Source organism: Protomyctophum bolini, assembly GCF_963924005.1.
Source record: "Protomyctophum bolini genome assembly, chromosome: 3".
In the NCBI taxonomy this organism is placed as follows: Eukaryota; Metazoa; Chordata; class Actinopteri; order Myctophiformes; family Myctophidae; genus Protomyctophum; species Protomyctophum bolini.
In genome coordinates, this window is record NC_137864.1 from 36,550,551 (window position 1) to 36,577,128 (window position 26,578).

General features: G+C 40.8%; 2 protein-coding genes across 4 annotated transcripts; one reads left to right on the forward strand and one right to left on the reverse strand.

The window, feature by feature from the left end:
• Positions 1 to 73: 73 nt before the first annotated feature.
• Positions 74 to 3,590, reverse strand: ten1 (TEN1 subunit of CST complex). The gene is made up of 3 exons (XM_080759203.1): positions 3,388 to 3,590; positions 2,992 to 3,149; positions 74 to 2,647 (listed from the first exon to the last, which is right to left on the reverse strand). Exons 1-3 carry the CDS (start codon positions 3,474 to 3,476, stop codon positions 2,493 to 2,495), a joined length of 402 nt encoding a protein of 133 aa, XP_080615329.1. The 5' UTR covers positions 3,477 to 3,590; the 3' UTR covers positions 74 to 2,492.
• Positions 3,591 to 4,121: 531 nt separating this feature from the next.
• acox1 (acyl-CoA oxidase 1, palmitoyl) lies at positions 4,122 to 25,907 on the forward strand. 3 transcript variants are annotated; one of them, XM_080760604.1, is made up of 14 exons: positions 4,122 to 4,290; positions 5,497 to 5,656; positions 7,255 to 7,415; positions 10,527 to 10,634; positions 11,059 to 11,178; positions 12,701 to 12,816; positions 13,517 to 13,686; positions 17,987 to 18,149; positions 18,334 to 18,524; positions 19,158 to 19,337; positions 19,477 to 19,582; positions 19,888 to 20,031; positions 21,145 to 21,351; positions 23,938 to 25,907. In XM_080760604.1, the coding sequence occupies exons 1-14, from the start codon at positions 4,182 to 4,184 to the stop codon at positions 23,986 to 23,988; spliced, it is 1,986 nt and encodes a 661-aa protein (XP_080616730.1). In that variant the 5' UTR covers positions 4,122 to 4,181; the 3' UTR covers positions 23,989 to 25,907. The 3 variants fall into 3 exon arrangements, with proteins under 3 accessions (XP_080616730.1, XP_080616729.1, XP_080616731.1); XM_080760603.1 differs by lacking the exon at positions 7,255 to 7,415 and adding an exon at positions 8,811 to 8,971; XM_080760605.1 differs by lacking the exon at positions 4,122 to 4,290 and adding an exon at positions 6,491 to 6,541 and having other exon boundaries at positions 5,590 to 5,656; positions 7,264 to 7,415.
• Positions 25,908 to 26,578: the final 671 nt, after the last annotated feature.

Sequence of the window (26,578 nt, forward strand, 5' to 3'; positions counted from 1 at the left end):
TTGTCACAACAATATACAGTAGATACACATACAGTACATAGACCTAAATATATTTGGGTGAAATTCAATTGTCATGGCAGTTATGAAACACATTAGGAAGACAAGGCTACAGGTAACAAAACTAATAATAAGAATGGTGAAAGAGCTATTAACAGGTATAAATATATGTGTAGTCAAAGTATATTAACTATAAATATAGTGACAGTGTACATAAATAATACTCCCAGTAGTGTGGACACAAATATAAGTACTGTAAGTAGGCATGGTTAATGGTTAAACTGAGAGAAAAGTACTGCCGTAGCAGACAACCTGCAGCACTCCAGGTTCTAACAAAATCCTTCTGGGTGCAAGGCTCGAAGATATAAGTTGAGGTGAAGAAAATGCCAGCACTCATTGTATGTCCTTTTACATGGTTTTATTTACCTCTGAGACTGAAAACGTACGCGCTTCGGCCTGTATGGCCTTCCTCAGCGTTTGATAAACGCTGGCATTTTCTTCACCTCATGGTTATTGGTTAGCCAGCATTCAGCTCAGAATGAGACTGGACTTGCCACCGGGTGTGTTCCTATAGTCAATATCTATATGTATCACTCCATCTTCACTCTGTCTGCCTTCTGGGTTCCCACTTTCCGTATACATTTCCACATTATTTGGTAAATAAATCATTTGGTCCTTCAAACTCTCTGTCATATGAAACAAACTCATTGACTTGAGGTGTACAAAAAACAAAACAAAAAAAACTAGAAAACACCCAAACATGTTACTTTTTTAGAAAGTTATCTTATGCAAATTCCAGCATATTTTCTAATGATATATTAATGCGATTCATCCGTTTCCGTGACAACAGTGATAACTATTTCTTAAAATGTTATCTTCCTATTCACCTATCATGTACGATACTGAAGGTGAAAATAAAATGTGTGATCCCCCTGGATTGTCTTCTTTCCCTCCAGCAAGGGCAGAATCCAATCGTAATTCATGTGCCCTACACGGGCCTACAGTTCACCATAACATACTCGTTTAGTAACTTGTCCACCCAGTGAACCCATCCCTATAGTCACCATGAATTCCTCCCTCAGCAAACTATCCAAATCTTCCCCAGTGACATCCTCAATATTAACAAATATTTTTGCTGCTTCTCTGCTTGATTCTCTCTGACTTCCTTTTTATTTCATTGCCATCACTATGAAAGCTAGGAATCTTGTCTTGTCCATAAAGTTTTGCGCACATTCCCCTTTCCTCCAGCTCCCTTCGTTCTGCATGATGCTCTCCTCAGACTCCTCTACAATGAATACACTTGGCTTGCAGTCTTCATTACAGTTATCTTTCCCACACCTCCCACAAACTTTATTTCAGTCTCTCTCTCTCTCTCTCTCAATAGCACTTAGTATTGAAAATAAACATTAGATTTGTGCTTTGGGAGACAGCATACAAACAGCTCTCATGTTTCAAATATACCTAGTAATTGTTCTTAGGGCCCATGTCATATACTTGACCCCCGCCCTATCCCGGGGTGGGGGTCAATGGCAATTTATTTTTACACAAAGTAAAATGAAATTGCCATTGACAATGAATGGATGATGTACGATGATAAGAGCGCCCTTCACTTCACACGGGTGTGATTTTTATGATTGTAAAACCTGTAATTCATGATGAGCACAAATTTAGCCTCTCACATCCATGCAGAGCCATTGAAAAATATTGGATTTTGTGGTATATTGTAGACTGAAAATGTCATTTTTGAGCAGTGCCTCCACTCCATTACGGAGCTATGTCTGTCCGTATGTCCGTCTCTGTATGTCCGAGCACAGAAAGCTGCAACACCCAAAGTGGCCAGTACAGTACAGCACGGAGTAAAGTGGCACAGAGTACACTACAGTATGAGCCTTGGGCCGTTCCTGGGGCTCTGGATGTTCCAGGGACCCCCACACGGACCCCTACATGGTAACTGTCATTTCTCAACCGTTTCGGACGCGGGCGGCTTGCCGGAACCAGCCCGGCACCCTGGGTGCGTTCCTGGGGGTCTGGATGTTCCGGGGACCACCGCACAGTACACTACATAATACAATACAGTAGAATAACAGTAACTATAACAATAAATGTATAGTTGCACCGCTCAGTTCACAGTCACACAGATGTGATTTTTCATTGATACCCATGTACTTTTAGTTGCGGCTCTTGAAAAATGGCTCTCGCTTCTGTTTCCGAAGCTCTGGAAAGAAGTAGAAAGCAAATAAAGAGGATGTCCCTTTGTCATGATTTTTTGAATACCCTTCTGATTTGAAGAACAGATGACATCTTCCTGTTCTCAACTTTTATGAGGTGGAATTACAGACTCTGTAGCATTCGAAGATTGTGAAAAAGATTGTCTGGCTTGAGAGACTAACTGTACTTTTGAAATAACATAAAGGGGTTGATATAATTACACACCACTGTGTGTTTTTTTGTGGGTTTAGAACCACTAAAGTCTCGAAAAGCTTTACACATCCTGGTCAAGTAGCGTCATCAGCAGGCGATTGTACATCAGCCGTTTTACTCTCTTTATCTTTGAAGAAGCGCCTCTGCTCTTCGATGGCCTTTTGTAGAAGGGCTAGGTTCACACCGTCAACGCAGTTCAGCACACGAGCACGGAGCATCACACCACGCCCTGTTGCCAAATGAAGGGAAACAAATTCAGAAGAGGTATTGGGGATGCTAGGTTGTCGCAGCAACATACTGTATGCCAGAGTAAAATCCATATTTCTGTATGTTAGTTGCCCTAAAAATTAATTAAAGTTGAATAGTGCACATCCATCAAAAGGTGCAACCAACAGTGTCATATCTTGCAAAAATTGTTCAGTGTTTAATCTTCGGTTGTCACGGAAATGAAGTAAATAAAGTATTTCAGATTCTGGTAGACATGTGTCCTATTAGTTAACCATGTCATTCTACCTCCATCATTTACAACTTAACATCACAAGTAATGAACTGAACCTGGGCATAGAGCATTACCTTCATGATGTTCAATTTCACCCAACACAATGTACTGGGCACCAATTATGGGGACAAAGGGCTCCACAGATGAGGTTTGGATCAGTACTTGGTGATGTATTGAAGAATGCTGGGCTGACAGCGTAGCTGTAGACTCTTCAGGTTGGTAATACTTCAATCTGTAATGTTGCACAAGAATTTAACTTATGTGATGATCATAGTTCTCAAATGTAATTTATAATAAAATAATGTGTGTTAATAACAGTGTGATCACAACTTTGTGAAACACTGTACTTCTTTCTTCCCAACCTGGAATGTGCAATGTGCAGAAAAAAACACATTATAAAGACGAACGTGATCTTAGCAATAAAACAAGTTGGCCAATATGAATCATATCAGTAGTTAGCATTAATTCACCTGCCAAATGTTCTCACTGACTGGCCTTCTTCCTGTAAATCAGAGTTTATTTCCCAGGGGAAAGTAAACAATGCAGCTGCTGGGAGCATCTTAAGGTGTTCAAAGAAGAAACCAAGACAAAAAATAAATGTTAAACAAACAGATTAACAGAAGAGAAGTTATTGGATTTTGCTCATGGAGAACAACACCAGTGGAGCGGATTGTGCTGCTAGCCGGCTTCGTCACGTACGAATCACGTGACATATCGACATATTACGCCCGCCCCATTCCTGTGTTGTGTGGAGATTTGTTCCCCTGGTGAAATGTGTGCCATTAAGAATATGCGCAGAACCTTTTCATACATTTCAATCATTGTGGTTAATATTGTAATTTGTAGCCGGAGGATTACATTACTTTTGTTATGTCCATTACAGACGTAGACAAGGAATATAAATGCAGACAAAACGACAACACTTAATTTAATAATGCTACATAATATATATATATTTGTATACAGAAGGAATAATACAAAACGACGACATGCAAATACAAGGGAACATCAATAATGCGTTTGTATTTTATATATATATATTTTACATTATAGAGCTGATTAATAAGCATGGGGTGGCATAGCTCTGGTCCATAGGCTTCTACCAGAGCTATAGGGTGGCACATCTCGATGGGGGAACAGAAAATGTCGACACAAACGCACCAAAGGAAGTTGACATAAATATCGTCTCCGGTCAGTCCGGTGGGTCACTCAACTGCTGCTAAGAGGTCACACAACAGTCAATGTTTGTCTATTGAGGTTTATAATGAATCCTGACATTTTTAGAGAGCGGCAAAGAGCCACGTTTGATGTCGAGAAACTCACACACATTGTGGATGGTTGTCCAGAAAAGACCCGCAGGAGGCGAGAAATCGGTGAGTTTGTGTTGACCATTTACCATAGTGTACAGTGTGTAGCCCCTGGTCGCTAACGCTCTGGCTACTGACTGGTCCTGACCTGATGCGTTTCTTTCTACAACTATAGTATAGTGCAAGCTGTTGCTAGGTCGTGGCAAGGACCCAGGCCCAGCTGCTACATATTGTATACAATGTAATGAATGTATTGTATATATTGTGTACAATTGTATTTTGTTGCAGATTAAACCTTTTCATAGAGTTGATGGATGGCTTAGACTTGTTTTACAGCATAATCCATCAGTGTGTTGTATAGGATATTATGTGTATTTTCAGACATTTAACCACTTAAACTACGATTATACAATGCTGCTGCTAAAGGAGCCATGAGGGCTCCTTCTATTGTGGTCCTGCAGGCTGTAATGTACACACAGGGGCGGCCTTAGGAATCTGGAGACCCGTTCAATTAAGACCCGTTTACAGTACAAGGTTCAAGTTAGGTCCACTTGCAGCCTGGTGATAGGGTACTAGCTGATAGTCTTAAGACTTTTGGTTAGCCCATTCCACCTTACAGCTGCAGTGTATAAAAAGGAGTTTGTTCCCAGAATCCCATACAGCTACCAAAATTAGCAGGTACAATGATTATGAACGTCACTTAGAGAAGTAATCTGTTGCCTCACAGCTAGAAGGTCCTGCCTTCGATACCCGCTGTGGACGTGTTATCTCCTCTGCATCATCAGTGGCATACCTTAGGTGTGGTTGGCAAAAGGGCTTTTCTGTGTGAAGTTTGCATGCTCTCTCCCCATGTCCCCTAGCCACAGTAGCCAGGGTAGGTGCTAGTACATACCCTCACAAAAAACATGCAGTAATCCTGGTCTTTATACTGCCTCCACCTGGCCAGGTGGGGCGCCTGATAGAGGAGAACGGAAATGGTTGGAATAACGTGTTCTTTCCATATGCTATGTCTAACCGGGGAAAATCCCCCCTGTCAGGTGAAAAGAAGCGGCTTGGACTCCTAATGTATAGAAGGAAGGATGAGGTCAGTCCGTTAAATCGTGGGATACATTTTTTATGTAAACAATCATGAAATCTGAGAATGACTGAGCCATACCCTGAGCCAGATGAAATGTATGAGCCGTATGTAATACATTATGCAAATTAAAAAGTATTGGCTACTAGTCACTAAAGTTATTCTCCTATGCATTTTGAATTGACTACTCCCTATAGAGTCCCTGGTGCTCAACGACCCAGATTTCCAGCAGGAGGACCCAAACTTCCTGTCCCGGAGCGAGCGCTATGACAGGGCGGTTAAAAGGAGTTCTCAGATGATCATAAAGCTCAGGGAGTATGGCATCGCAGATCCCGAAGAGATCTACTTCTACAAGAGGTACATTTCAAAATTCATCAGGGATTAAACATACAGCCGAAATAAGCAACATATTTTTAAATATCGAAAATGGGGAACAGCAAAGTTGCAGCATCAGCAGCATTGTTCAGCAATCAGCATGCCTTCCAGAGGGAAAACTTTCCTTTATATCATGTCATTAATATAATCTCCCATTTTGTCATTGATTATTTGTTCTTTCGTTATTATAATAAATCCAAAAAGTTTGCATTTTGCATAGCATTTATCTAGCACCCTTCTCAAATGCGCTTTACAGTGTGCATTAAATTCACCCATTCACACCATCTCTTCGGGAGCAGTTTTGGGGTTTTGTGTCTTGCTCAAGGACACTTGGATATTGAACATAATTATAATATGGTGATAATTGACACAAAACTAAAAAGAAAATCCCTTTTAGGCTTATACTAGCTTTGACATTGCTCATCAGGACACTGTTGTAGGCTAACCGCTCCGGTGGTTGGAAACCTTTCACTTCTGAGCTAAAAGATTGCCCAGCCCAACCTGTTCCTCCTGGACAAAGCGCAGAGTCATTTTCCATGTACTGCTATGGGAGTTACTCTGTTGATTAACTATAGTTTAATTACTGCAGTGCTAAATAATGAGAACATAAGAAGCCTTCACTACTTGGGTCAGAGTGAGAGTCATCAGTCAGATTTCTATCTTTGGGGAAAGTAAATCATGTTAATAATACTGAGTTATCAGTGTTTGTTCATAAATGAAGCTAGGCTTGTGTTGAGGCTCTTCATCATTAATGTGCTTGGCACCCTGCCATATTGTGTAAGTTTATTTTACAGCGGCTCGTTTTTCCGTCTGTAGAGCAAAGATCATGAGATTACAAATGGGTCAGAGGTGATTCAGGGACTGAGCGTTTCTTCGTTCTGTTAACGACTGCATGCTTAGTAAATGATGTCATCATTACAACAATATATCTCTTTCTTACATGTAACTGCTCAAAATGTGACAACTCAGTAATTCACTCTGACTGTACTTAATTAATATTTCTGTAACACTCTATACTACAACAGTAGTGGATGGAGTGTTATAAAGTGTTATAGCTTATTACGCTGGTCATTTTTACTGGCTTCATCTTATGTAGCTACATATGGTCCCAGTCATAATGAATGAGCACATAATCACATACTTTAAGATTCATCAGTAAATTGTGCAGCATTAAAGGACAGTTGAAGCACCATGCACTCAAATTATCAAATAGAAACAACTACTGTCAAAGAAAAGTGAAGTCTGTGCTCCAGCAACAACGACGAGGAGAGATTCAACCTTAACCACTTAACCCTAGCACCCATACTTTGTTGTATGTCAAAAAGTAAAAATGGCAGATCTGTGTGAGCTTGTACATCTGCTATTTCTGCTGTATTCGCCTAGTTTCAGCCTAGGTTTGCTTATTCTTTGCAGAATGCTTGCCTATAATATATTATGACATGCCCACTAGGGATGCCAGATTCATGTGGTTAAATGTTGACACTGCCATGTTCATATAAGAATATACATCAATATATTCCAAACGGAAACAAATCAAAGACGGAGTCCTAAGTTCAGTATCTCATGTTTCCTTCACCCAGTGTGTTTAGGGGCCACCATCAGGAGGCACTGGGTCTTCACTTCGTCATGTTTCTTCCAACGCTGTATAGTCAGTGTGACCCCCAACAGTTCAAGAAATGGGTCCCTCTGGCCGAGTCTTTCCAGGCCCTGGGCACCTATGCCCAAACTGAGCTTGGACATGGTCAGTTCTGGATTTAGCCTTTACAGCGTTAATCACTGCTTTGTTGTCCTGCAGACAACACAATAAAATGCCAAGCTTCGCCAAAATGATGCACCATTTTCAAGCAGAGAAAAGTAGGACTTTATGAAGAAATTATGACCTGGTACAGACAACACATTGTGCCAATTTCTTGTAGGAATTTGACAGATCAATTATTTAAATGAAATTCACAACGGTTGCTTTATTTCTTAATTACACGTGTAGATTAATATGAGTTGTTCAGTTGAATTGCTAATATTGTTGCTTTAGTGATTTGCAGTAACACTGTATTCAGTCATAATCTGGCTTTTTCCTTCCAAAATGTTATATACATTTTTTTTTCCATCAAAACTCCTGTTTGTTTGTAACTAATAAATCATGAAGCTTGTATGCATCTTGATAGTTGGTCCTATACAATTAATTTGGTTATTAGTGGCATTAGAAAAATTATTAGCTCGATAACCACAGCATTCATTCCAGTTAAGTCATCAATGTGTGCTGATGACCAAATTGGTGAGGCTCTCGGTTGCCTGGATAACTAGAATACATCAATTGAAACAAGGCTTTTTACACTGCCATCACCAAAGTGACAGCATGCAGTATTTTAGCTATATGACGTACCCTAGTGCCTTTGAAGAGATTGAGTTGCAGCTCCTGAATATCCTATTGTTATCTGAGAGGCAGAGAAATCTGTGATGTGTAAAATATAGACCAAGCAAGCTTTGTTTGCTTTTGTTTCATGCTTTTGACTCATGCGCACAGTACACGCATATCTATTTTTTTGCCCTGTGTCCTTGAGATGTTGTTTGGATGCCTATGATCTGACAATGGGAGTTTCTGTATTTGTATGTAAATTCTGGGCTACTGTTGGATCAAGATACCTGGAATTCCCGCAACCAGCTGTCTGATGGATTTTATATTATAACATTCAAAGCTCCAATGTTGTTTTGGAGTAAATGGCTGGTCCAGGGTAGCTGATGCTTTTCAGTCATTTATTTCATAGTTATTTATGAATGAACATATTTAGTTAATTTTCATAAATCATTTGTGATCAAGTTTATGAATGATCGAATGCAAATATTTTGTGTTTCAAATAGGCACTTTTTAAATCAATTCGCACAATATGCTCACAGGTTTTGTTTGCTCTGTCATTCTTTCTTCCCCCTTCTCTCCCCTTAATTTGTTCCAAATTATTTCCAATTTCACATTTCTACATACCGGTAATTCATTTGGGATTCATTCATCTTCTCCATTGTGCTCCCTTTTTCTTTTGTGGGTCTCCATGAAAAATCCATCTCTTATGTCTTATTACCTCCGATATTTTTTTATTCTTATTTCCTCCTCTTTTTGCCATTGCCCCATGATTCCTTGGTTTAGTTGTTTGCAACGTGATAGACCATCTCCCCTGGATCTCCATTTGGGGATGTTCCTGCCCACACTGCTTAACCAGGCCACCCCAGAACAGATGGACCATTTCTTCATGTCTGCCTGGAATCTGGAAATCATCGGCACCTACGCACAGACTGAGATGGGCCATGGTAAAATCAACAGACCTAAGACAGACTGCATCTCTGAAATTGTTGGTTTGGACCAGAAATGGGTCATTCTGCTTGGCCTTTACGTGTGATGAGATATTTGTTTGTTTTCACGAGGCTGTCACTAGTTGACCCCATAATCAATTTACCCTCTTACATGAATAACTAATGAATACCTCTTTCAAGCTTGTTACAAATGTATTGTATAGTATATGATTCCTCCAGTCCAAGGACCCCTTACGAGAGAGAGGAGGAGAGAGAGGGAGCCCCACTATCCTATAAAACTGTGCTGCGTAAATGTATTTCAGAAAGCCTCTCATGCAACTCGCGGGGCCGGAGAGCCTTTTTCAAAGCTAGCTGACCATATTTAGCCGACTGTCTCGGTTGATGGTTGAGATATTTGAGAGCGTTGCAGTATTCCACATTGTTTAGTAAGTAGTACTTATGGGCTGCCTCCAAGTGATGCTGATGCTTTGATGGCTTCATAGATACCTTTGACAGTACAGCACAGTACATGTTGTAATGTTTTTGGTTCGTTTTGTTTACTTATTCTTTCCCTGTTTGGGGAAATTTAAATCATCTCACACAATTTGGCGTCCGCCCCGTAGTTACTCCAAGGACATCTTAGTGGTCCTGGACCCCTTGTTGAAGAGCCATACCCTGGTGTATACAACTCTAAAATCATGATTTTATTTTCTTCACTGAAGTTAATACATTTCTATTACAAATTCTCAGAAAAGGTGCATGATTCGTGAAACTGCCTTTCTGTTAGTCTGAAAACAAATCTGCTTATGAGACTATTCTGGTGGTTTATGAGGAATCCTCCTAGTATAGATTCATATTTATTAAAGTCTGAATAGTACAGTTCTTATTGTGTCCGAATCTGCCTCTGGTTGCTGTATCAGTGGGTGCTGTCAGAATAGAGGGAAATCTAGAACTCGTGCCCCCCTTCAGCCCTGTGGTAAAATAAAAGAAATTGTGGAGTTGGGGTGTGTGAAGAAAGTGTTATTATATACACACTATGGTACAGTTTATGTTGGTTTTGTACAGAAAACATAGCTTCTTCTTTTTTTGCCTTTTTGGCCTAATTTTAGTTTGAGTTTAAATGAGAAATATTTACTCAAATCAAATATTACATTGTGTAATTTAACATTCATAAGATGTTTATAGAAATCTGTCAAATTCCTACAAAGGGTTAGTGCTTAGCATAATTTATTTTACTATTGTCTGTCCAATTTGTGTTTTACATGAATTCAAAAATATATTGAGAAAATAAAGTATTAGAGAATTGTCTATCATTTTGACATTTTGAAATTAATACAAAATCACAACTCTCCATTCAACAGTTACAAATTCCTTTGTAGTATGCATAGAATAGTATAATATAGTATTTACTAACCGTATATTCCTATGACCTTGTGATTTGATCTCAATACAGAATTGTGTTCCTCCATAACAATGTTATAACTTCGCCTTCTATATTGTCTGCCGTTGTATGTGCGTGCACGTGCGTGCGTGCGCTTGAATGTGTGTATTTTGTGGGCCTTGTTTGTATTAGGTACACATCTCAGAGGGTTGGAGACCACTGCCACGTATGACCCTGCCACACAGGAGTTTGTCTTGAACAGCCCCACTGTTACCTCCATCAAATGGTGGCCTGGGGGTCGTAAGTACCTGCATTCTGCAATGTTTCTTAACCCATTATGAGCTGCGGTTTATTGAACAAATGCCTTCTAAATCAGTAGTTCTCAAACCTTTGTGTGCCAACTTGCCAAGGACCCCCAAAAGGATATGTGATCCTATATATATATGATAGGATTGTCCACAGACTCCCCCATCTGTCCCAGGGACCCCCCAGAAAATGATTCAATATTTTTCAAACACTACAGCTACATTTTAAAATATTTTTTTGTATTATATATTTTATAGCTTTTTCTTTTTTCCCCTGCAAATGTATAACACATTATTATTATTATTATTATCATCATCATCATAGGTATCTGTCCGTCAGTGATGACGATGGATTGTGCCCGAGTGGTCAGGTTTTAATTATCTTATTACCACCCTTCATTCTCTCCGTTTCTCTCCAGTTGGAAAGACATCCAACCATGCCATAGTCCTGGCCCAGCTTTACACTCAAGGCAATCACCGTGGTCTACATGCTTTCATTGTACCACTCCGCAGTATGAACACCCACGAACCACTGCCGGGTAACTCCTGCTCTATTTCTCTCTATCTTTGTGTGTTCATGCTTGTTATGTGATTGGTTGGTTGGTACTTGGTATACTGTAATACAAACATACTTTTTTATGAAGTTATTGAGAAAATGTTCCCTGACCTTATAGTCATTTTAAGAAGCTCAGTTACCACAGTCATTAATACTTCACTTGATCAAGCGGATTTCTTTTTTTTTAACGTCCAGATAGCCCGTACAGGACAATCTTCAGACACGCCTCCTCCTTTATATTTATTATTTATTAATATGAATTATTATTATTTCTTTTTTTTTAAAGATTTATTTATTGAAAATGCAGACATTTACAACAATTACAGAATCATGATTATTATTTTTTTTTTTAAACAAGACAAGACAAACTCAAAAAGACAAAAACAGTAAAAACAAACCCCCCCCACCCACCCCCCACCCCAACCCTAGAAAGGAAAACTACACAGCTCTCATTACTCTATTGTACACAGCACCTCTTGATAGCATCAACTCGAAAAAATATATGAAAATAACAATATAAATAAAACTAAATCAACCCAGAGGAGATATTGAAGGTAGAACCTCAAAGAACCTGCCCCATATATTTTCAAAAGTAGCAGGCCTTCTTCTTACGTTGTACAGTATTTTTTCAGGGGTACAGTATGATGAAAGCTCATTCAGCCAGTGTCTCTGTGAAGGTGATTTTTCAGATTTCCAATTAACCAGGATGATTTTCTTCGCAGCTGTACTGGCGAGTCACACAAAGTATGCTTTGTTAAAATTTGTGTTGATCAATGTGACGTCACCCAGTAACCAAACTCTTGGATCATGTGGTATTTCAACCTCTATGATTTCAGAGACAGTAGACATGATGAATTTCCAATAATCAATTAAAAGCGGGCAGTTCCACAACATATGTAATAGGCAGCCTTCTGTTATCTTACATCTTTGGCACATAGGGGAGATGCTTCTATCAATCTTGTGTAACCTGAGCGGAGTAAAGTAAGTTCTGTGAAAAATGTTAAATTGCATCTGTCTATGTTTGGTGGAAACCAGAACCCTCTGAGCTCTCTCTAAAATTATCTCCCAATCCACATCGTCATAGGTGCATCCCAAGTCTGTCTCCCATTTATGTTTAATGTTCAGTGTATTGTAAATTGGTAAATTATTATTTAGAATACCATATATGGAGGAAGTTAATCCTTTAGTTGAGGTGATAAGAGTGCAAAACATGTGATCCTCCAGGGGGGATTTTTCCAGGATATTCGGGAAATCTATAGATTTAGCTTGAATCCAATGTCTAATTTGAAGATATTTAAAGAGGTCATGGTTACGTAAATTAAACTTGGCTGATAATTGTTGAAAGTTTGATACTACATTGTTGCTGTATAAATCACCCACAGTCCTGATTCCATTATTAACCCATCTCTGCAATACACCATCAGCTATGGGATAATTATTATTATTTCTGTCTCTTTGTTTCTCCATCTCTCTGCCTGTCTATGTCCTTTTGACTCTCGTCTCAGGAATTGTGATTGGCGACATCGGCCCAAAGTTTGGCTTTGCTGAGGTTGATAATGGCTATCTGAAACTGGAGAATGTGCGAATTCCACGTGATAACATGCTCATGAAATACGCAAAGGTAAACTTCTGCCACTGACTGACTAATAACATAAGGACATGGTTTTACTAAAACGTTATATCAATTATGATTTGCAGTTAATAAATGCAGCTTTAAAAGTTGCCACCTCCCCAGCTCAACGACACCAATAGTGAATCACAGTGCCCAAAGCTTGATGCCCAGAAACATCCCGAAAACTATGCAATACAGAGGGACTGGTCAGACACTGCCACACACTAAAGGATGATTGTTCTTTTTTGTAGAAGTCTATTATATGTCCTCTATCTTCCACCTGGTGCAAGACGGCAATTATCATTGCTATTTTCCAACCGACGCAGTTGGAATTTTCATGCCCGGTTATATATTAGTTGTAATGTATTTGATTAATTTGATAAAAGTTGAACTACGATGAAATATTCTATAAAACGAGCACACTAATCATATACTGTACACTGGATTCTACACAGGCTTTGTGTGGTGTGTGAGAACATTACCATATGACAGGTGTGTGTGTGTGTGTGTGTGTGTGTGTGTGTGTGTGTGTGTGTGTGTGTGTGTGTGTGTGTGAACTTAACACTATTACGGTTCTAGTACTACAAATTTTAGGGTTCGGTCCCCCCGTTTGAAATAACTCCTCTTGGTTGGAGCAACAGTTCAGAAAGCCTTGACTTTTAGTCTGATTAACTGTTAGTTTTGTTGTTGTTGTTTTTTCGTCCACAAGGTAGCACCAGACGGCAGCTATGAAAAGCCTCCCAGTGCCAAGCTGACCTATGGCACCATGGTCTTTATCCGCTCCCTGATCGTAGGCGAGTCCTCCCGTGCCCTCTCCAAATCATGCACCATCGCCATCCGCTACAGTTCAGTCCGACATCAGTCTGAGATCCGCCCTGGGTGAGCAATTATACAAACACACACACACACACACACACACACACACACACACACACACACACACACACAATTATACAGGACCCACATAGCACATTATCTACTAACCCTTGTGCCAGTTGAATACAGTTTCTTTGTCTACACAAAGAGTTTGCAAGCAAAACATACAGTACACAACACTGTGACGAAACGAAGCCAACAGTGGCCAGGCCTCTAACATTACAAGGAGCAAATAAATGACCATACTGATGCAATTATAGTATCATCAGTATGGTCTGGTTATGCTTCATAATTGAGGTCTTTCGAAGCAGAGTGATTGTGATATAACTAACAGTGCATATACTGTAGTTATATACATGCCCAATGTTGAACCTACTACTGGTTATTGTGTGTGCAGTATTTCACTTGATGTTGCCCAATAAGACCTTAGACCTCAGAATCTCAAAAGACTGATGTCTAAAAAACACATTGAGAGGAAAGCGAGAGCAGAATGTGGAAAAATCAGCCTGAGTATCGAGGCTTCTGCAGCGGCAGGGCATCATGTTTTGTGGGGCCATAATATCAAACTGAGGGGGCAAGACTCCTTTCTCACACTATCTCCACTTTTAGCCTGTTCTTTTAAATCTCAGTCACTTCTCCTTGCTTTTTCTAGGGAATTATCGAATTTGCAGTAAAGCTTCAACTATTCGTCATTTTCAGAATTAATACCATGAATTAAGTTAATCAGGTACAAAGTGTATAAATGTTAAAGTTATTGGAACCCAATCATACATCTTGAAATTACTTTATACAATTTTATTTGTCATATTTCTTTATCAAGCGAGTTGTTCCATCAATTCTGTTCATTGCTTTAATAGTGCAAAAACAATAGTTGGGAATGTAGTTATTTCACAATTTTCATACTTTTTCAATCTACAAATAATAATCTGAGATTGAGACTGAACAAACATTACTTTATGAAGTCATTGGAGAAAAACCCAAAATGTGGTGAGCTACTTGAAGTCACAAAACTAGGCAGAACCTCCAGAATATGATGCAAGCCAAATTCCAGGTGAATGTGGTCTGGACTCTGTGGAGGAGAGTCATGGTCCTGACATGGTCCTGGGTTCGATTCCCGCTCGGGACGCTGTGGGTGCTGGCTGCATGTTTCCTCCTCAGAGTCATCACTCATCAGTGCCCATACCTGAGGCGGGGTTGGCGAAAGGGCCTTTCTGTGTGGCGTTTGCATGTTCTCCCCGTGTCCCCTAGGGTAGGTACCCTCACAAAAAACATGCAGTAATCCTGGTCTCTAAACTCCTGGCCAGCCGGGGTGCCTGATGGAGGGGAAAGGAACTGGTTGGAATAACGTGTTCCTTCCACGTGCTACATCCAACCAGGGAAACTCCCCCCCTGTCAGGTGTAAAGGAGCAACTTGGACACTCAGGCATGAAGGAAGCATGAGTTTGACCGTTGCTCTCCCCATGTCCCCCATATATGGGGACTAGGTTGGCGGAGGGTGTGTAGAGCCCAGGATCACATTAGATAATTGACACAGGGGTGAAAAATGGGTTACAAAATCGTGGGATAAAAAAAATAAAAAATAAAAGCAGAGCTGCTGTAGAAGGACAGAATACCTGCACTGTTCACTCCTACTCTGGAGGATTCAGGCCCTGCTATTCTAGTGTCAATATTTCTGTCTGATAAGATAACCTTCTTTGGAACACCATAAAGACTTTCCTTAAAGAACCCTGTTCTGCCTATATCTTTATGTGAGAGTGCTATATGAACAATGTTTCCACTCGACTCCCAGTAATAACAGCCTCCACTCAGGCCTTCTTTACTCAGAACCTGACACCTTTCAATTCAATTCAAAGGGCTTTATTGGCATGAGAAAACATACGTTTACTTTGCCAAAGCAGAAAGAACAATACAGCAATACAATAAAAAAATCAAAAAAAATCAGTGAACCTCTCTGGGTGATGAGGATATGATTGTTGTTTGTCCGTCAGTGTTACTTTTCGGTTCCCTTTACACAGAGTCAGATATTGATTTGCGGTGTTTGGATTCAGTGTGATTATACATTATACATAGTCTTGGGCTCTGGTGGTGTTGACAGTATAACATCCACTATATTCACTGTCTCTGAAATATTTGTCCATTCCCCTTAAGAATGTCCTTCATTATGTCCTTCACCTGTATTACAACTTTAGTCACGTATTCGAAGTATTACAACTTTAGTCACGTAGTTGAAGTAGCGCAGAGGACGGACAATGCTGCTGACTGGGTGTGTAGATACACTGATCCTTGAGAGGGTGTTGTAACTGTGTAGAAAATGAATGTCATCTTCTGAGTGTGTGAGCTGCTCCAATGGAGCATGTCTTCTCCTCAGTTCAGTAAAGCCCGACTCACTTCATGTTTCTGCTTGTTTCTGATCAGATCCTTCACCTCAGATTGTCTTATTTTAATGGAAGTGAAGAGCTCAGTAAACATTCTGTCACTGTCCGCTTCAGCAGAATGATTAACCCTTAGCCTGCCAGGAAACGTAGCCTACGTTAATTGTCGGGAAGTGACACCGCCAAAATACATAGGCTATGTTAATTCAGTTGTATAAAATGTTTTGATCCGATCTAGTGGAAAGGCTACTCACATTAGCTTCGGATGGCTATCTGTTGTTAGCCATAAGACTGGATCGCACGTGCACACACGCTTTCAGTCGCTTTAGACTCCAAATCCCCCTCCCAGGGACATTTGAACTCCTCACAGTGGTGTTTGCGTATAGAAGGGTTCCGCAATTAATTTTCCTCAAAGGCCATATTTTGACTAGGGTACCAGGCTGTGTCTGCGAAGTGGCATCTTTGTAGAGTTTTACTGGCTTTCTCTCGTGGTGGCTTTTTCTCGTGGCTTTCTCTCGTGGACTCCTGGTGGAGTCCTGTGTTCAGTCTATTCACCACTTCTGCTAACATGATGTTTTTCTTCAGAATGGGCCTCGGGCTGAAAGTCTGACGGCACTGTGGACAGCTGTAGAGTCCATTCTGATACTCCTCATCCCAGTAGCAGTTGATACAGTCCATACAGTAGCTGTGTCCACAGTTAATAGCCACTGGATCCTTCAGTAGATCCAGGCAGATGGAACAGCAGAACCAATCCTCGTCCAGTTGAACTTTTTGTTGTGCCATTTTTACAGCTAGCTGACACTGTAATGCAGAGATATCTGGGTTGTAAGGTTAAAATATCTATCTAAATCTTTATATAGGGCTTGGATGGATGCTTGTCACGATGACAATGCCATGCAGTCAGATGGATGCTTGTCACAATGACTATGCCAGTTGACTATATCCATATATGGAGTTCCATATTAGCACAATACCAGCTCCGGTAGAATACAAGCATTATGAACAAACACTATTTCTGAATGATTGAGACTCACTCAGACCATTGTAAAATAATCACTTCTGGAAAATAAAAGAAGCCATATAATTCATTATTGTCTACTTTTTGATGTGTACACTATCATTTAATAGAGGTATCTAAAAGGGACAAGAGAGAAACGGTATTGCAGGACTGTCCATCGTTTCCTGTCTGGCAAATAATGTTTGTTAATGAGTTGGTTCAGCCGGCTCCATTCACTGCCATGTATTCCATCAAACATCCGGTGGGAGGTCAGTGTCATGGCGCATCCCCAGCGTCTGCACCCCACTGCAGCATGTACCGTAAAGAACGTAACACAATCAATCTTAAGATTGCTGAGTTTGGAACTAACTATAGCTTTGGATCTAACTAGATGGATGAGTTTGGAACTAACTAGATAATGTTTGATGTCAGATGATTGCATTTTATGACAGAAATTAAACGGACACTGTTGATATTTTGAAATGCTTCAGGATGTTTTGTTGCCATATTTCCACCCAAACATTGAAGTTAATACGCTGACTGGATTACAAAATGGAAAGCTGTGACCTTCCTTCCAAGGCTACCCTGGGACCAAATTTGTTTTCCATTTTCACTTTGTAGCTTTTTAATTTGATTATTTTATTTTACTTACTCTTGTTTACAAGAGGTAATCCTTTAGTGAATAAACAATTACACGGATTATGGAGATTGCAATTTTAAAAGATGAAGAACCGTAATTTAAAATGGTTTTCTCCTTCAAACTCACTGCATAGAAAATTACAATTTCAATCATCACTGGCACATTTCATGTTCACATGAAGATGAGCAAGTGCAGAAGTCTGGTACCCACACATCTGCCTGTGTCAATTTAGTAAATTAGTGTTTGTTTTTGGTTTTATTGGAATAATCAGACCTGCCCCTTCTTGTTCTGTAGAGAGCCAGAGCCCCAGATCTTGGAATACCAAACGCAGCAGTACAAACTGTTCCCTCTGCTGGCCATGGCCTATGCCTTCCATTTTGTCGGCCAGTACATGACCCAGACCTACCACCGTATCACTGGAGACATCAGCCAGGGAGACTTCAGTGAACTTCCGGAGGTACTACCGATACAATCACGTACAATCGTACATGCACCTGCACTTCACAAACCAGATGACTAATCGCTTGTTATAATTGTGCAAACCTCCTGATTGCACACACTTTGTCACGTCCTGCTTCTGTGGCACAAGTTTTCTCACAGTAGCCACGGACACATTTAACCTCTTGCCATCTCTTGTTCAGCTCCATGCCCTGTCTGCGGGACTGAAGGCCTTCACCACATGGGCGGCCAACGCAGGAATCGAGGTGTGCCGTATGTCTTGCGGGGGCCACGGCTACTCTTGTGCCAGCGCCCTGCCTGACATCTACGTCAACTTCACCCCCACCTGCACCTACGAGGGGGAGAATACAGTCATGATGCTGCAGACTGCCAGGTAAGTGTGTCCCACGTATGTGACAACATTTAACTTGAATCCTATAATTATATTGTGAGGAGCACTTGGGACAATGTGACTTATCACATGTCTTCACAGTAGAACACAGTTCACATTAAATACGATCGAAGTTCCCCATTTGATTATGTAAAAAAAGAAAATAATACAAAATCAAAAGGTCCTGTGTCTGTCAATGAGTAAGCAAGCATACAGACACAACCACAGGCCATGGCCATACACACTTTATGAGAGTATGGTAAATGGTGCATTTATATAGCACCTTTATCCAAGGTGCTTTACATAGATTGTGCATTACATTCACCCATTCACTGATGGCGGAAGAAACCATGCAAGGCACCAAGTTGCTCATAGGGAGCAATTAGGGGTTCAGCGTCTTGCTCAAGGACACTTCGACACTAACTCTGGGTGAGCCCGGAATCGAACTGGGAACCTACTTAACGACAGGATCATACAGTATATTCAACTGAAAATCATGTTGATATGTTTTTCAGCTGAAAATATGTCACTTTTTGACACGGTGTGCATGAAAGTATAAATTTGTTTCTTTCTTTCACTGTGACTCTCCCTGTCTCTCTTTGTGCCTTTTACCACTGTGTTTCTTTGTACACACAGGTACCTGCTGAAAAGTTACAAGCAGGCGCGGGCTGGCCATCAGCTGAGTGGCATCGTGTCATATCTCAATGATGCAGAGCTGCATATGGTCCAGCCCCAGCCTGTCTCAGCCAAACCCACTGTGGTCGATATCAATGACCTCGCCAGCTTGGTGGAGATCTACAAACTACGCGCTGCCAAGTAAGACAGCAAGTTCTAGGCTACTCTGATTCTTGCTATTCTGATCTCCTGTCAGCCAATGTGTATCCCTGAATGTGCTGCTAACTGACATTTTTTTATGTTCATTCAATGTCCTACTCGTGTGTGTGTTTGTGTGTAGACTGGTGGAACTGGCAGCTAAGAGCATCCAACAGGAGCTGCATCACAGGAAGAGCCAGGCAGATGCCTGGAACAACAGCGCCATTGACCTGGTCAGAGCATCAGATGTAAGTACTGTGTGCGTGTGCGCACACGGCACACACATGTGTGTTTGCGGTACGTATGTGCGCAATGTTTGGCTTGAGATATCCTTAGCCAATAAAATCGGGCTAAATTAAATTCTCTCTTCACCTATGTTTTTGCAAAAAAATAGTTAAAAATAGTTACGAAACTGAGGAGGATAACTAAACGTACAGTATTATATGTTTTTATGTAGTACACTGAGATCACTGTGAACCTGTGAATCAAGTGCTTTCGTCTGGGGGGGGGCGATTCGGGACTGCCTTATCTTATTTCTCTTCCTCCTTACTAGGCCCATTGTCACTTTGTGGTGGTGAAGATTTTTTCAGCCAAGCTGACAGAGATCGGAGACACCGCGATACACTCAGTGCTGTCAAACCTGGCTCTGCTCTATGCCCTCCAGGGCATTGTACAGAACTCTGGAGACTTCCTACTGGTAAGTAAAACGGTCAGCCAAGCCAATACAATACCAATACATACAGTACACGTTGAGTTGAGTATTTAGTGTACTCTACATCAAAGTGAATGCTGGTATTGTACAAAACTGTGTAGACGTTCTCCATATAAAATCTCTGATTGAATCACTTGTGTCAAGGTGGGATACTTGAAACGGAACCTTTTAGAGTACTGGATGTTTCTAAGATGTGGCTCCGTTTTAGCAAGATTTTGCTACATCAAGGATTGGGGCGAAGATACTGTACAATTGTTTGACTCTGCAAGACACTTATTTATCTACATTTTCCCCATACTGTAAATGCTATCTTCTTCATAACGGCACAACCACTTGAATAAAAGTAATAAGTTGTGTACCAGACTGGGCCTGAATGCCCCTGTTGTATCCCAGCTTGGAAAATGGGGGCTTTGTGTGAGAGATACTATATATTCATGATCATCACATTCATTTGTACAACATTGTGGAGTTTTCCTGCAAGTCATATGAGATATTCTGCACTATAGCAAAATTCAAGAATTCTCTTTTTGTATTCGAGGTTTTAGATTTAATTTTGGTTTGACTTTCAGTAGAAAAGTAAAAAGAAAAAAAAAAAAAAAAGTAAGTAATTTGTATCGATCTAAATCTAAATAATGACGTATAGCAAGACAAAAATTGGCACATTTGCTGTGGTTTGTGTCACTTGTGAAACACAAGTACCTGAAGCCTATGCAGTCCAAATTGTGATGCTAGTTTGTACCTATCCTGGTTATATAACGGTTACGGACACTACTTTCTTTTCTTTTTTTTTATACTTTTTTTATCCCACGATTTTGTAACCCATTTTGCCCTGTGTCAATTATCTAATGTGATCCTGGGCTCTACACACCCTCCGCCAACCTGGGGAGAGCAACGGACTTGAACTCATATATTATAATATTATTGATGTTGGATGTTGCTAGCTAGATATCATCTACTTAAGGCTGAATTATTACATCAATTAGGAGACAACATGCTGAAAAACCCTATTGGCTGCCATAGTTAACCAAATCGGTGCCCCAGCAATGCTTATAGTTTTCAGCTCTTTCTCTACATCTTTCTTTTTTTCCTACCCCCTAGGCTGATCTTCTGAGTGTGCCACAGATGCTGCAGGTCTCACTTCGTCTAAAGGAGCTACTGTCACAGTTGAGGCCCAATGCTGTGGCACTCGTAGATGCCTTCGACTACCGCGACGAGCTGCTTAACTCATCCCTGGGAAGATATGATGGAAATGTCTATGAGCACATGTTCGAGTGGGCCCGTAACTCTCCCCTCAACCGCACAGAGGTCAGTTCTACCTGGGTCACATACTGTCTGCACCCACACTGCATGCAACGCCTCCGTAGCTCCAAGCTACGGTCAACTGACAACAGCTGCTAATGTTATGAGCTAACTGGACAGCAGGAAAGCCACAACAAAACACAGTGATTGAACCACGAACAGAATGTCGGAAACGAATGCAACGAGGTTGCCACGAGGTTGTGACACAGAAACATGACCGTGGTGGGCCGTCTAAAACATAATCTTTGCTTAGAATTGGACGGAATGATTTAGATCAAGAGTTATTCACGTTTTCAGATTTTTGATCTGATAGGCTAAAATGGGGGGGAACATTTTCGATGACATCAATGACAAATGACATTGAATGTTGCCCAACAGACACTCCCAGCCTGTGGAGTGATGCGATCGGTTTTGATATCAATAAATCTCCGTCCTTTTATTAACAACCTATATACGGCAAAATGTTCCAAATTTCATTATGCTTTAAGTAGCATGTGACGTGTCCTACTAGGGGGTTTTCATGATTCTGAATCCATTCCAAGCTTAAGTTTCGCACGCAAAACTAAAAACAGCCATAGCCGTCATCACAAATGTGATGAGGTCATCACATTTGGGCAAGTGGCCGTATTTAGGCCAAACTAATCCTTAGAATGGATTCAGAATCATGGCTTTTCAGAGTAAAATCTGCCTCATCTGCTTGGCACTCTAGCGCAGGGGCGGAGCTACCGGGGGGGTGAGGGGGGTGGTCACACCCCGGCCCGGACCTCCGGGGGGCCCGGGCTGTCAGATGATCGATTGACGATTTTTTTACACAGTCACTCACGACTGATAAAACCAGCGGGCCCCCACGAATCCCGCAATTAACCAGATACAGAGCTTTTATAGCCTATAATAGCCTACACTTTAGCAAAATATCATGTCTGATGAGAATGTACTGCGCTGGACTGTACAAGCACCGTGGAGTCTGTCTCACACTCTCTCCAACAGACATCCCAGCCACGCTCCAAAAGTGCAAGTCTCTCTCTGACGCCCTGTGGTGATATTCTCACTCCCGTGCGCGGGTTTTCAAATCCCAGCAAATAAACAAAACCACGTAACTACTCACCAACACAAAGCCTGCTAGACCTTGTTAAAAGTCTATTTTCGTATCTGGGAAGCGTCTCAGGTCCCCAGCTTCTCTAAAATACACTTTGTGCCATCTTAATAACGCAATGTACCCTGCATTTTACCGGGCAGTCATTTCTTCTACTATGGCATTTTCGGGTTTTGCCTGCGCCGATCTGGTTGGATTAATTTTATTTAATGATTAAAATAGTGCATTTTATAGAGAAGCTGGGGACCTGAGACGCTTCCCAGCTACGATAATAGACTTTTACCAAGGTCTAGCGGTCCAGGGCTACAACAGTGGCAGCACCTGTCACTCATTAGTAGGCTAATCACGCTGTGAGAATTTAGGAGTGCATATGTGTGGACTTCCTTTTCTCCACAACGGACTGTTTCGATTCTAAACCCCTTCTTGTTGCTTTTCCCTGTGTGCGATCACTCAGCAATAAGGTGAAACAGAACACAAAGATGAGTAGTAGCCTATTTATTTTTTAACACGCAACACCTCTCTCTCTCTCTCTCTCTCTCTCTCTCTACGTCTCTCTCTCTCTCTCTCTCGTGTGTGCATTGCTGCGCAATGTCACAGACACAGACGCGATCAACCAAATATAACACTTTCCCTCTATCTGTGACTGTGATCAGCTCCTCACACACATCTACGTCTCTCGTGTGTGCATTGCATTGACGCGATCAACCAAATATAACACTTTCCCTCTATCTGTGACTGTGATCAGCTCCTCACACACATCTACGTCTCTCGTGTGTGCATTGCATTGACGCGATCAACCAAATATAACACTTTCCCGGCCTCTATCTGTGACTGTGATCAGCTCAGCAGCAACTGTTAACGTCATTATTTTTTCTTCCGTTCGGGGGGGGGTTGCTGTTGGGAGTCTGGTTCGGTGAGGCCCGGTCGTGCTGTCTCACCCCCCGGCCCGGCCCAATGTTGTTCCGCCACTGCTCTAGCGCCTTTATTATGTATAAACAAACTCAATTAAAACCGGGATGTGCCTCGGACGTGTCTTTAGGTCCTTTTTAATGACATAAAACGGGATCACTGAAATCCATTTTTTTGACAGCGGCCGTTGCTAACGCCTTGCTCAGAGCTCCTGGACATGTTTTCGGCATAACCACAGCCATTCACTTCCTTTTTTTTACTGTCCGACAAAGCTATTCTCTCTAAATCTACAGCGCTCTCCATGATTCAGAAACGCCAATGTTCTGTCCTAATTTCTGACTTAACCAAGCATCTCGTTTAACCCATTTTGGGGCGGGAATCCCTTTTGGTGTTAGCATTATGTTATGCTTTAGCTATTTTTGAAAAATCGAAGAGCGACTGACATAGAAGACATTTTTAGAATCTGATCTCAGGTCAGAATGAAAACTGTCAGGATGTAGAAGACATTTTTAGAATCTGATCTCAGGTCAGAAGGGGTTAACCAAGCATCTCGTTTAACACTTTCTCCCCCACTTTTTTCCCCTCTCCAGGTTCACGAGTCCTTCCACAAGTACCTGAAGCCTCTGCAGTCCAAATTGTGAGTTGACCTCTGACTGTAACAGGGTCAAGGTCATTGCTAACAATAATACTAATCCAGTGTGGGAACCCTAGGATGGCTGCCACCGGCCATCAGCTGCTGCTTACCAATCAGAAGGGGCTATTCGGTCTTCCATTTCCCTGTCACTTGCCTCTCCAAATGGAAGATACTCCATAGCACTTACAGAGGATCAGCTTATTTTCCTTATGCCTCTTTCATAAAACAAAACAAACAACAAGAGAGAAAATACTTTAATTAGAGACAATATACCCGTTTTTGGTTTGCAGACCTTTGTCAGACAAATGCCTATTCTCCGACAACGACTGAGAACCAAAACTGTGTACTGTATTTTTGTATAGAAAGTATAGAAAATGTACAGGAATCTCTTCGTTCATTTGGTCTGCTTTCAGGTCTCTCCTATTCACATAATTTTTTAATAGCTGTGTGAAGAACATGGTGTCTTAAAGCCTCTTTCGGAATCGGTATATGGGCATTATGTTGGGAAGTGTAAATTTGAAAGGCACAAATGAATGTGGATAACTTCCTGAGATACAAGCTTTGGTAGGAACTGGAAAGAAAATGTATTTTTGGGGTCTCAAGAATTGATATAAGAAATGCGCTATACAAGCTGTTCTATTCTCACACATGGTAACAGTTAAAGTGGAATGAAACACAAATTACACGTTTTAGTTCATCGCAACGCATCGTTTTTGTTCGTTTAGTTCGTTTTTGTTCATCGCAACATTCCTGATCATATTTTTTACAAATTTCGTGGGTACATGTAAGTATGCAACTTACTTGTAGCCACCCTTTGGGTAAAAATTATCCATCTTTTGTATGAAGAAACATCGTCGGTATCTAAAACGTTCATCATCCTTAAAACCCTGAAAAGTATTAAGTACAATGAGGCAATCATTGCATCAATGTTGCTTCCCAATAAGACCAGCTTTGATTGGCAGTGTCTGTGTCCTAACTACATTTCAACCTGATGGGGACCCATGTTATCTCTGCCTTTCCTCCCTCTCTTCAATATCAGCTCAATTTAATTTAATGTGATGGGATTTATTTTTATGCAGATGGGATTTAATTTTATTTTTATGCAGATGCAATATAAGTCCTTGGGAGCATTTGCCTATATTTTATAAGAAATTGAGTTGGAGGATGTGATTTCTCCTCTTCGTGTATTGTGCTTGTCAGTAGGTGCAGGAATGGATGATCAATGAAAGATTCAAGTACAATGTACTGTATGTTTACTCTCGCATTTGAGTATAACCTACCTGGGTGAAACACAGACCGCTTTTTGAATGTTACAGATAATGATGGAAGATGAAGTGAGATGTCAAATGTGTTTATACAAAAATAATCTGTGAACCGGTTTAGGATTTCTGGTATGTGGTGGTAAGGCCTTTCAAATCAAGGGCTTAATATATCCACTCGTGTACAGTTTGCATGGAAAACCCTCCCTGCTATGTGGGGCTTAATTATAACAGAATAGTCACACGAGACAACACTTATAGCACATTTCTATAAACACCAATACTGTGCAATTCTACTTTTCTCTTTATTTGCATATTTTTCACTTTTTTCCACAAATTGTAACAATTACCGGTAAGTGAGTTTGTAATTTAAAGTCCTAGTACTGTGGACTATAAACTTGATTTATGTGCCTGAGGAAGATGTCCTCGATTAATGTGACTAACAGAATGCATTTCACTTTTCTTTGTAGTTTTTTGTTCTGTTGATTTCTGTTTCTGTATGAAATGTATGACTATCATCATCCCATCCAAGTAGTTGACGTTTTAGCTTTTTGTGATATTCTTCTTGAATGATAATGTATTGAAACAAATCAGATGTAAAGTATTGATTTTAATGGTTGAAAAATAATTTGTCATGCTGATCCTATTAATAAAGGGTTTGAATTCATCAGTGTTTTCTGTTCTGTATTTCATATTTAACCACTAGATGGCCAGCTGCAATAAGCAATAGTGTGAACTGTGGTAGTCAGACTAGTCACTAGACAACTGCCTCCAGGCAATACCTGTGTATAGTATATTGAACAAAAATACTACAATTTTAAATTATTTGCTATAAATATTGCATCATCACCAAAACCCCTGCCATCTCCCACATCACCCCCGTTCTTCACCAACTCCACTGGCTACCCATCACATACCGCATAGATTACAAGATCCTCCTCAACACATTCAATGCCATCCATAACCTCTCCCCCCCTTACCTGTCTGATCTCATCCATATCAACACTCCCACCCGGTCACTTAGGTCTGCCTCCTCCACCAACCTCACTGTTCCCCCAGCTCGTTTGTCCACCATGGGGGGTAGAGCTTTCAGCCGCTCTGCCCCTCGCCTCTGGAACAGCCTTCCCCCCGACATTCGAAACATGGACTCACTCCCCACCTTCAAATCCCACCTCAAAACTCACCTTTTCAGACAAGCCTACTCCCACCTTGAGTAGAAGTCTGCTGCATGCCTTTGTGTGTATTTTAAACTTGCTTTATTGTATTGTATTTCTTTTCTGTTTTGTTAGGCGACCTTGAGTGACCTGAAAGGCGCCATATAAATAAAATGTATTATTA